General features: G+C 29.8%; 3 protein-coding genes across 6 annotated transcripts; 2 read left to right on the top strand and 1 right to left on the bottom strand.

Annotated features, from left to right (window-relative positions):
* Nucleotides 1-927: 927 nt before the first annotated feature.
* On the top strand, nucleotides 928-1,961 carry LOC109595031 (uncharacterized). Its single transcript, XM_049969738.1, has 3 exons — nucleotides 928-1,307; nucleotides 1,362-1,630; nucleotides 1,683-1,961. The coding sequence occupies exons 1-3, from the start codon at nucleotides 1,207-1,209 to the stop codon at nucleotides 1,910-1,912; spliced, it is 600 nt and encodes a 199-aa protein (XP_049825695.1). The 5' UTR covers nucleotides 928-1,206; the 3' UTR covers nucleotides 1,913-1,961.
* LOC109595032 (multiple coagulation factor deficiency protein 2 homolog) lies at nucleotides 1,962-8,023 on the bottom strand. Of its 4 annotated transcripts, none has more exons than XM_049969739.1 (4): nucleotides 7,988-8,023; nucleotides 2,649-2,874; nucleotides 2,369-2,594; nucleotides 1,962-2,307 (listed from the first exon to the last, which is right to left on the bottom strand). In XM_049969739.1, the coding sequence occupies exons 2-4, from the start codon at nucleotides 2,829-2,831 to the stop codon at nucleotides 2,177-2,179; spliced, it is 540 nt and encodes a 179-aa protein (XP_049825696.1). In that variant the 5' UTR covers nucleotides 2,832-2,874; nucleotides 7,988-8,023; the 3' UTR covers nucleotides 1,962-2,176. The 4 variants fall into 4 exon arrangements, with proteins under 4 accessions (XP_049825696.1, XP_019865867.1, XP_049825697.1 ...); XM_020010308.2 differs by lacking the exon at nucleotides 7,988-8,023 and adding an exon at nucleotides 3,908-3,984; XM_049969740.1 differs by lacking the exon at nucleotides 7,988-8,023 and adding an exon at nucleotides 3,908-3,979 and having other exon boundaries at nucleotides 2,649-2,858.
* LOC109595008 (zinc finger protein 366-like) lies at nucleotides 7,071-7,907 on the top strand. Its single transcript, XM_020010282.2, has one exon. It carries the CDS (start codon nucleotides 7,071-7,073, stop codon nucleotides 7,905-7,907), a length of 837 nt encoding a protein of 278 aa, XP_019865841.2.
* Nucleotides 8,024-11,644: the final 3,621 nt, after the last annotated feature.

The following is an 11,644-nucleotide window of genomic DNA, read 5'->3' as shown; positions in this document are numbered from 1 at the left end:
CTAATCTTAAAGTTTACTTATATTGAGTTTTCCATGACAATAGTATAAATATGTTATAATTGTTTAATTTCGTCAACAATATCCTAACTTGTTTATGTTACCTTTTAGCATATTTACTTATGCCATTTTAGTTATTAATTGAATCGAGTGAAATTTTTTTAAAACACAAATTGAAGTTAGACGTATTAAATTATATATTTAAATTTGTGTTTTTTGAAATTTGTGTTTTGTTCATTTTGAACTGTCTATTTGAGACTTCACCAAGTATTTAATTAGCAAATAATGTTTGTACATAGATACCTGTTTATTTATAAATTAGTTGTAGGAATAACTTTTTGTTTGTTAAAAATAGTTAATGTTAAATAAAATATAATAACATAACTTTTTTGTTTTTACTTTTTATTACTCTCATCAACTTTATATCCTCAATTAGTAAATATAATAAATTTAGATTTAAAAAAGTACTTAATTCCTTAATAATAAAATAGTTAAATAGTTACTTTATAAAAGTAAATGTAAATAATAACTATAATAATAAAATTAAGAATATTTTATTTTGTGAATACTTGAACTAAAATTTCATAAAAATATAAAAAATAATAATTATTATTATGAAAACTTTAATAAATTATTATTAAAAATTAATAAATTTGAAAAATAATCAATTAATCAAGTCAAAAGTATTTTATGTAAATATCTACATTCCTATATAATTTTTTTTAAAATTAGGAGTCTGGTACATAATTATAAACATCAAAAAAGATGTAAAATGAATAAGTAACAATTAATATTGAATATAAGTAAATTAGTTTGTTTACCAATTTATTTATTAGTATCTAATTTATATTTCTTATAAATAAGTTACAATAATAATAATAGTTACATATATCTTCAAAAATTATATAACACGTGATTTAAAATTTTGCATAACTGGATTAATTACTTATTGTTTATTTTATATAACTTTTAGAAAAGCGTGACACCTACTACAATGTAAGTGACATTAAGTTTCTAATAATTTCTATATGTACTTCGAATTAAATGAAACAGTTTGTTCAGCATTCGGAGCATAAACAATAGAATAACGACAATACAATAGAATGATGATTTTAACAACCTGCCACATTATCTGAAAATTATGGAAGGGTATATAAGTAAACAATCATTTTCTATATCTGTTTTGTTTGCAGACAGTGCCCGTTTAGAATGTTACCGAAATTAGTGTTGTTTTTCTTTATTACCTCCCTTTTATTATATTTTGTGAAATGTGCTGTCGTTAGTGATGACACAGGCAACGAGTTAAATGGGTAAGACTTCTTTAACACTTAAAACAGGGTTTTGGATATCAATTTTCTGTGTAGGCGGGCGATAGATGCTAAGGGTCTCCTGACATCACTGGCCTCCAACTTCATTTCGCCCAGATATGGAGTCACAGCAGCAGGGGGAAGTTCCCAAGTTGTTTCACTGAACTTAACGAATCTATTCGTTTTAGTCCTTCTAAAAGCTTTAATATTCGCCGCTGGTTCTTTAGGTGCTGGTACATGGAAAGGAGGTCTTGCCAGAAGCAATGAAGGAGGAGAAACAATACTTTCCGACGAAGAAATACTGCTATTTTTGGGATATCTTAGTGGTAAATTTACTATACTATATTTCCTTCTGATTTTAACTAAAACAAATTATAGGTAGACCTGGGGAAAATGGTTGCCTTCAAAAGATTTCCTGTAAACAACCGGAACAAGCCAAACGTTACGTTGCTGCAGGTGATATGTTGATAAAAGCTGCAAGAATGTTCACTTTAGATCCAGATCCTTCGTACGATTATGTTTTACAAGAGGTCGACAATGCTGCTGAGTTGGGCAGAAACGGGGGTGACTGTGAGCAATTTGTCTGTGAATCTAATCACGGGAACTAGTTCTATTAATAATTGTTTTTTAGAAAATAAGTAATTAAAATTCGTCAAATAATTGAAAACGTTTTAATGTTGATGAAGATCTTTATATCAGTATAAATGTTATTTTATCCACATATCAAGTACAAATAGATATTAGTACTGTTATTTGATTTATAAGTTTTTTACAATAACGAATTTGGCATTATGCTTACAAATATATTTAGATTTCTTGATTATCCATTGAATGAGGTTGTAAATGTTTTAAATATTTAGAATTAAATATATTTATATTAATTTAGTATTTGCTGTTTTAATATCACTTGATTTCTTTTTTTGTCTTCCTGCTACATACTCCGGATAACTAAGAAATCCGTCACCGTCCGTATCATCTTCTTTTAGTACGTCATCTATAAGATCTGAAAGAAGCAAAACACTATTTTACTATTCTTAATTGACTAACTAGGATTTGCACCTTACCAACATAATATTTGGATGAATCTTCGTCGTTATGTTCAACATCATCAGTTCCATCACCTGCTCCCTCAAGTTCGTGATGATCGATGTGAAATAGTGCCTGTAAAATTTCTAATCCATCCAATTTGTTATTTTTATCGACGTCGTGAAATTGAAAGTAGTAAAACTCAAGTTGTTCATCAGTCATATTGGATAAGTCTGGTTCTTTGACAACTTCTTCCAGATGTTCCTGCAATTTTATAATTCACTTCAAATTTTTACAGCTTTACAGTGAAGTAATTACTTGGATGTGTTCTTTGTCGTGCAACAAATTATCGTCTTGAATGAGTTTCTCTTCTCCAAATCCTTTCGTAGGCCTGTAATGTACGTGTCTTTTAACTACATGGCCGCGTGGGTGATGAGGTCCTCTTGATTCGGAGACGGCAATTAAACAGACGAATGCTTGAAGGAAATAATATATTCGCATGATGGATTTTTTTACAGTCCATGCAACCTTAAATAGAGTAAAACTGTAACCAAAATTAATATTAGTTTAGACTTTTGTACAAAAACTTTAAAAGTTTAATTGTTAATGCTATGTCTACAATATTGGGAGATAAATAAAATAATAAAATAGAATTCAATTATATATAATCACAATAGACAGACATAGGAGACACAATGGCAACCTCAATGCGACATGTTGTCAACATAATTACTCCCGAAAGAAACAAAACTAATGACACAGAAAGTTGCATTTGGGCAACAATCAAATTGATACATCCCCAAAACATGTCACGGTTATCAAAAGAATATCTTTCCATATCATATTCATACGAAATACATAAATAGAGAGCACGTCGCCAAAACAAAAAGTGGGGTGTTCGAACAATGGGATACCGACCCATTATAATAGACTTTTATTGAATTGCAAGTGTTGACAGCAGTGGGCTAATGAAGGGGTTCCAGGGCACCCTGGGGACCGTCATTAGGTTCTGATAACATCTCTGGTTACAGATAGAGGGCGTGCACCTACATATGTGCCTCCGAAGTGTCGGCCTCAAGTGGTCCCCGTCGCTCGACATGTTTCACCCCCAAGAATGACTATGACTGAAGGGTGTCATCGGGTGACTTGATGGACCTTTCAAAGGTTCATGCATTTATTATGGGGGAGTCGAGTTGCTAAACACCTGTTATCGGTTAAGGCATATTAAGAATTTCGATGTCTTAATTATACAGTGGCATATCTATTATTTAGAGGGTAATTATAATATATTTTTCCTAAAATAAAATAAATACTTTTTCTACAAATATGAGGTTATTAAATTAAAAAGAGAAATTAGATACGATTATAGATTTTAGAAAAAAAAATAATTTGGTGGATTTAAAATAATTAGATTATACATATACCTGTTGAATTAATTCCCAGGTGTTCAACAGAAAAACTGAACTTAATAAAATGAATGAAAACTGTATTTTAAGGTTTCGAAGTTTCTTACCTTTAAGATTTAGCTATATGAACTTGAAAATTACCCCACAATACAAACAATAAATAATATTTACCTTATTTGAGAAAAAACATTGTATTTTGGGGTTCTATTAGGTGTTTACACTACTTTGTGAGGTTAAATTGTGAGAGTTTCTGGGTAAATATGACTAATCAATAATGTTTATCTCAGTTTCGGACCATGCGTATTAAAACTACCCTGCATCCTGCAGCTAGGATATTGCAGGACCGTTTTCTTGTCGTTTTCAAGTTTGAAAACAGATGGCGCAGTTGGCTTACTGCCTGTAATGTCTCTAGACCCAAATATATATTTCGGATAATATTTTTTAAACACTTTTTGTGATTTTAAAATAACAATATAAAAGAATTAGTCGTTATTAGAAAAATGTGAATAAATTTAAATTAAAACTATTATTAACAATTAATAAGAAATATACAACAAATTAAAAAACAATCTATTTATAACAAAAACTGGGGATAAAATTAATTTTTTAAGATTTTTTCCAATAGTTTAAAATTAGTTTCCTTTTCCATATTTTTTTGTGAAAAATAGGAGGCAAGTGACCTATAAAGAAAGTTGAATTATTAAAAATCTCCTGACAGGTCTATTAACTACAGATACAAAGTATTTAAAGGGATATTGAGATAATTCAATTGGTTTCGTCAACCAAATTACAGTGAACGATCCAAAGCTCGTCTGTTAAAAGAGAGTTAATGGAAAAAGAGGTTTCACCTAATTTATTCATATAATCGAGGTCATGCAAAAATGCTTTTATGTAAGTAGCTTCACTGATTTCAACAGTCAAATAAAAAAAAATACAATGATAAAATAATCAGTGCAAAAAAGTTTTATTTAAACCCTAATTGGCGTTCACAGAACTATTTAGTGCAAATGAAAGATCCTGTTACAGGTTCTTAAAAAAAAACTAATCAACGAGGCAGAATGAGATTGTAAAATGAAATAGAAGTTTTAGACTATCGTTAACCTAAAATAAGACTGGTAATTATTTAATTAAATAATAAGCCGTTCTCTATTTACCAGTTTGGTATACGTGGCTAACATCGTCCCTTACGTTAAGAAAAGTCAAAGCTGGTCGCAGAATAACAGAAAATAAAATAAATAGCCTTTGATAAAGTTACTAAAGGTAATTGAATTGCTCTTTGATCTATTTGGACTTTGGTGGAGTTTACAACTTTTTATTTTAAGATATTCTGTTAACGACGTTTCTCATTCAATTAATTAACATGTACTCGATATGTAAATAGATTATTATGCAACAGTAATGAGTCTTAAATTTAACAAACTGAAATTAAATATAAACTTGTACATTTTCACAAAAAATATTAATGTTATTGCCTTATGCAAACAATAATAACATTTTCTCGCCTTTAATTTATGTCATTGTGTACAACAAAATTCTTGTATAAATTGTCACACATTTATTTAATGTTAAGTAATCTAATTATACTATAATTTTTTTACATTGTGTTGGATTATTTATAAATAAAACCATATATTAAATTGTGTGGATGAAAAAAATGCAAATTTTCAGTATTACATTTAAAGATAAAGACTATAAATAATAAAATAGGGATTATTAAACTCTATAAATATAATAAATTTATTTTGAAAAAACCTTCATTTAATTTGAAAAACATTGAATTCAACCAGTTTAAAAATTGTTATAATATTATTAAATGTTATATATTATATATACAAATTAATTTCAAAATATTTCACAATCAATTATTTTTTTTTTAAATTTATAAAGAATTTTTGTTAAATGCGTCATTTTGAAATTTGAGCTTCAAGTGACATTAATATTATAGAAGAAGAATTTAAAATTAAAAAGAGGATATTATTTATTTAAATATGCTTTTAATTGTACCAAATATATCAATCTAAAAACTTTTGTATATTTTATATTATTCTAATAATTTGATAGATTTTATAAATAAACAAATTTTATAATTGTTTTAAGATAATTTATTTGATACAAGACTTCAGAAAATAATTTTAAATTTAACCCTCTTCCTTTAACAAGCCCTTTGACATTCCGAATAAAAATTTTAATAACATAATTGAATTATTTAAGCAGGAAAACTGTTTTCTTTTTATAAGGGTTTAAAGCCGTAATCTTTAATTCAAGATTGGCAAAGAAATATTTATCTGTGTATTCAAATGTGTAAATATATGATTAAAATGATAAAAAATAAATAAATAATTAAAGAATTTAGTCTTATTTTTAGTGATTTTCTTATTAATCATCTGAAATAATTATTTAGATTAGATGAAAATAAATGAAAATTATTATGCATGGGCAAATTAATAAAAGTCCGTATCCAATTATAAAATGGAAATAGTCGTATTATTTTAAGACCGCCTTTCCTTTAATGAACACAGCCGCCAGTCTGGCCTCTCAAAGGACAGACGTATTCTCCATTTTCCTTATTCACATCTTCAGTTAATAAATCGTCATATTACCCGAAACAATGGGATTTTGCAACTTATCACGAGTACATTCGTGGAAAACCCTCCGCCGGGGGGATTTCTCCCCCTGGAGCCCCCTCGCGCACGCACTTAGTGGAGGTGGTAGATGTGGTGGTGTTCTCTTGTGTCGTCATGGAAACCGCACATCGCCGGCAGGACCCTGGCTTATTGATCATCATTCGCGTTACTCTTCTGTTGATATGGCACCGTCACCGGCACAGCCTACCCGTCTCCCTGATGGGTCGCATCGCACGCTGTTGTTTGTGTTTCTCTTGGAATTTTCCCGTCGCGAGAGGCTGGATCGGCATCCACGACGAAAATGCCTCTATTGATTGAGTTAGCGTTTATTATTGCACCTACATTTTTCCAAATATCGGAATTATGCCAGTATTACACTCCCGGGTTTTTCACAATTGACGTGGTTTATGTTTAAAATTCTTAATCTAACAGAAAATAATCACTAATTACAATGTAGTACCTGTTCGTACTTAATTTCTTAAATTTAAATTGAATTACATATTTAGATTCACACTTTAAATTAATCTCAATAAAATATAATTTGTTTCGGGTTGTATTATTCTCAGGTAATACGTACCTGTGGGTAAAATATATATTTCCATAATATCTGGACAAAGTTACACTAATCAACATAACGCTCATTATAACTACTACTAAACAAAATCGCAGCTATAATGGACTCTTTTGAAATGTCTTCTTCATCTAAAGTAATGTCTTCGGCTATTATGATGTCAATGTTTTATAAAGAAGATGATATGTCAGATGCTTATGCTTATATGAAAGAGCTTGTTAACTCTTCGGTGGTCACTCAGTTGCCAAGAATGCAGGAATATTCTACGGAATTGAATTCGACTGTGACCCCATTCAATCAGCATTTTAAACAGGCAATCATTATTAATGAACCGGTGCAAAACAGTTATGTGCCGCCACCAAAGACCAATCGACCATTTCCACAGAACACCCTGTACAATTATTTTATGACAGTCCCCAATCCAAGTACAGTTCCGTTAACTGTAAAGCAGACACCGCCAAGTCCGGTGTCTACTTCACCTGTTCTGGGACAGTCTAGTACATTCCCCCCAAAACTGCTGTCGCCAATTGTTGAAAAGCCCAAATTAACGAACAAGTCCATCCCGCCTGCCATGGAGAAGAAGCTACGTACACCTCTAAAGGCCCCGTTTGTTGTTCAAGAAGACGCAGCATATTGTGCTGAATGCGACAAGAAGTTTTCCAAACCATGCTATCTGAAGCAGCACAATAACGCACACCACAGTGGACCACGGGCTCACAAATGTTCGAAGTGTGGAAAGAGGTTCCCCACGTTGAAGTCTCTAAATAAGCACATGTTGAACCATACAGACAAACCATTCGCTTGTGAGTATTGTGAGAACAGATATCGCCATAAACACGATCTGGAAAGACATGCCAGTGTTCATTTCGTTGATGGTAATAAGTTTGTATGCGATGTATGCGGAAAGGGTTTCCAACGTAAAGATCATCTGGTAAATCACCAGAACACTCATTATAAAAGGAATAGAAAGAATTGATAGAATTATGCTGAACAAACTAAAAATTTTATAAAATTTTACTGAACTGAATTGAATAAAGGATAATATAATCTACTTACTTGTTGTTAAAGATTTAATATCTTACCACTAAATGATGGGAATTTTCTATAAACATTGAATAAACATCATAAAACGTCAATTACAATACAGTCCCTTAATTTGTAAAATACTTGAGGCAATTCCTTTCAAAAAGTTTTACGTCAACCACACATAATCCAATTGTCAGTGTCCCGTTTCCAACAATAGTAGGAAACGACAATTGTAACTACACATTTTCCATGATTAACGTACTGGAATGATACTATAATATAAATTTGAATATACGTTTGGTAAAGGAGAATGTTGGTTAGGGATTGTCATCTGAGGGTGTAACTTTTGGGGAGTGTGTATGTAGAAGAGGCAGAGTTAAGATGAGATCTAGTGTATTGTCGCATCTCGAGGCCTCCGGGCTATGCAGATATACAATTTTAGATTTAGTCAGTATGTGGATGTGGTTTCCTTTTAAAGTCTCGAGTTATGAAACTTGCAGTCTTTTCTCTGCTTCATTTAAATATCCCATTATTATGTAAAATTAATTTTTGTTCTATAAATTTGTTTTACTATTTTTTAGAACGTGTACTCTTTTGATGTTAGCTAATAAATTCATTAATCAGTTTTTACAGTAGAATTAGACGGCGCAACTATTTCATATTAAATTGTAAAAAGATACTCGAAGTAATTTAAATTTTATCTACTCCATATGCAAGAGAACCGTTCCCTTTTTAATATCAAGCACACTTCAACACATACTCAATGAGTGGCACATCTGAAATTCGTCGTCATAAATAATAAAACTTAAAGAAATAATTCAGTTGGAAAATTGAAAACTGATTATTCTTTCACAAGCTTGCTAAGAAAATAATTAGTATAGGTTCTACATGAGTTACAACACCCTTTAAATTAAATAATAAGTTACATTGTTATAAATTAACAATCAATATTGATGCGATGTAAAAAGGGAGTTTAAATCTTCAATAAAAATATATATAATCTCATAAAATATGAAAGTCATAATTGCAGTGGCGGCGAATGATAAGAAACCTTTTGGAAATTTAGCTTAAAAGTCTTGAAAAATGTATAAGGGACATACATAATTAAAATTGGACCTTCATTAAGAGAGTGAACTGTTTACTTCAAATTAAAAGCATTATTAAATATTTAATGCTTTATTTAAAAAGCTATTAATTTGCAATACTTTTATTAAACATTAATACTTAATTATAACAAAAAGTACTTTGGCTCTAACAAATGAGAATGTAAAATATAATAAATTTGAAATAAAACAGTAAATGACAAGAAAAGCATCTTTGTCACTTGTCATAATGCGAATTAGTGAAGCTATGATTGCGATGTATGATGTATTAGAACATGTAAAGCGTCTTGGTAGAATGAACATGTAGGTAACCATCTCCACAAATCGATTAACCAATAACATCCCCAAATGACCCATTGAATCGGATATGTGCTTGTGTGTTCCTCAAATGACCTATGAAAGTGGTGTTGTGTTGGAGTCACCAACCAACCGACTGCAGATGGATGACATTAAGGAGGGACAGGTGCACCAGTGGTGGCTAACCCGCAAAGTGCGGCACGCAGGATTTGGTATCCATCGGTTCGAGATAATACGTTAATGTAGAATGGGCGCGTGCATGGTGCATAATCGGTTTTGCGGTAATCTACTGCGAGGTACACGGAATTCGTTAACTGCATTATTCTGTTACGAAGATGCTAGAAACATAACGCCACTCGCATTCATCATGGATTTGTAGCTCGAGTGTACTTGAAAAGATGCAACTTAATATGTCTAAGGCATCTAAAAAATGACACAGAATATAAGTTTCCAATTTAAAAAAATAAGAATCTAAAGAATCTAAAGAATCTAAAGAATCTAAAGAATCTAAAGAATCTAAAGAATCTAAAGAATCTAAAGAATCTAAAGAATCTAAAGAATCTAAAGAATCTAAAGAATCTAAAGAATCTAAAGAATCTAAAGAATCTAAAGAATCTAAAGAATCTAAAGAATCTAAAGAATCTAAAGAATCTAAAGAATCTAAAGAATCTAAAGAATCTAAAGAATCTAAAGAATCTAAAGAATCTAAAGAATCTAAAGAATCTAAAGAATCTAAAGAATCTAAAGAATCTAAAGAATCTAAAGAATCTAAAGAATCTAAAGAATCTAAAGAATCTAAAGAATCTAAAGAATCTAAAGAATCTAAAGAATCTAAAGAATCTAAAGAATCTAAAGAATCTCAAGAATCGGATCTAAAGAATCTAAAAAACCTAAAAAATTTGATTGAAGGATCTGAAAAATCTGAAGGATTTGTAATATCTATCTAATCCAAAAATTCTGAAGAATCTGACGAAGAATTAGAGAGAATATGTATGTGAAGATTATGAAGATTATGAAGAATCTGAAGAATCTGAAGAATCTGAAGAATCTGAAGAATCTGAAGAATCTGAAGAATCTGAAGAATCTGAAGAATCTGAAGAATCTGAAGAATCTGAAGAATCTGAAGAATCTGAAGAATCTGAAGAATCTGAAGAATCTGAAGAATCTGAAGAATCTGAAGAATCTGAAGAATCTGAAGAATCTGAAGAATCTGAAGAATCTGAAGAATCTGAAGAATCTGAAGAATCTGAAGAATCTGAAGAATCTGAAGAATCTGAAGAATCTGAAGAATCTGAACAATCTGAAGAATCTGTAGAATCTGTAGAATCTGTAGAATCTGTAGAATCTGAGGAATCTGAGGAACCTGAGGAATCTGAAGAATCTGAAGAATCTGAAGAATCTGAAGAATCTAAAAATTCTGAAGAATCTAACGAATATTATAATCTAAAGAATCTACAGAATTCGAAGAATCTATTCTGAAGAATCTGACGAGTCTCCAGAGACTCGAGAAAATCTGAAGAACCTGAAGAATCTAAAGTATCTGAAAAATCTAATGAATATGAAGATCGTAAAAACTTTAAAAAATCCTTGCAATTTGAATTAGTTAATACAAAATATAAAAAAATTGAGCGTCAATAGTAATTAAATAAACATAAAAAATGAGAAATAGGATGTAATATTTTCAACGCCTTTACTTATCTTTAATGATAATTTTTCATTTTTCATCAGAAGTAATTGTAATCAAATTAAAAATAGAAAATTTGCTTGCCTTCTTGATGTAGATATAGATTATAAAGAATAAATTTCATATGTTAACGTAGTAGCTTTAATTAATATAAAATATGACCAAAACCAGGTTAGGTTTTATTGGACATTTTTAAAAAATATTTCTTTACTCTCCTAATCTATTTACCCCCACTATTTCTATAATAATTTTTATAGTTTAAATTATATTTTACAATAAAAAGATATAATAATATAATAAATAGTAAAATATTTGAAATAATAATTCAGCTTTAATTAATATTTTGTTAAATTGTTTCGATAAACATATGATAATTCAAAAATCTATGTGTTAATCTATTTGATATTAAAAATAGAAATATTACTCATTAAACTAGTCTTTACAGTTTGTAAACCAAAAATTTATAAACCAAAAGTCTTTATTATTAAAAGTATTAAGTTAATCTGAAAAGATTATAATTTAAGAATATAAAACTAAACCAAAGAAAAATACAAATTGTAATTACAATCCAAAGATCCGAATGTATATTTATGTATATAATAC

This window comes from Aethina tumida, chromosome 7 (genome assembly GCF_024364675.1).
Source record: "Aethina tumida isolate Nest 87 chromosome 7, icAetTumi1.1, whole genome shotgun sequence".
Taxonomy (NCBI): domain Eukaryota; kingdom Metazoa; phylum Arthropoda; class Insecta; order Coleoptera; family Nitidulidae; genus Aethina; species Aethina tumida.
The sequence above is the reverse complement of the archived record's forward strand: the minus strand, read 5'-3'. Positions and strand labels throughout refer to the sequence as shown.

Coding starts and splice junctions, on each gene's coding strand:
- LOC109595031 (XM_049969738.1), top strand. CDS start 1,207: ATGTTACCGAAATTAGTGTTGTTTTTCTTTATTACCTCCCTTTTATTA. Junction 1,308..1,361: donor ACAGGCAACGAGTTAAATGG/GTAAGACTTCTT, acceptor TTTTCTGTGTAG/GCGGGCGATAGATGCTAAGG. Junction 1,631..1,682: donor ATTTTTGGGATATCTTAGTG/GTAAATTTACTA, acceptor AACAAATTATAG/GTAGACCTGGGGAAAATGGT.
- LOC109595032 (XM_049969739.1), bottom strand. CDS start 2,831: ATGCGAATATATTATTTCCTTCAAGCATTCGTCTGTTTAATTGCCGTC. Junction 2,595..2,648: donor ACGACAAAGAACACATCCAA/GTAATTACTTCA, acceptor ATAAAATTGCAG/GAACATCTGGAAGAAGTTGT. Junction 2,308..2,368: donor TTCATCCAAATATTATGTTG/GTAAGGTGCAAA, acceptor TGCTTCTTTCAG/ATCTTATAGATGACGTACTA.
- LOC109595008 (XM_020010282.2), top strand. CDS start 7,071: ATGTCTTCGGCTATTATGATGTCAATGTTTTATAAAGAAGATGATATG.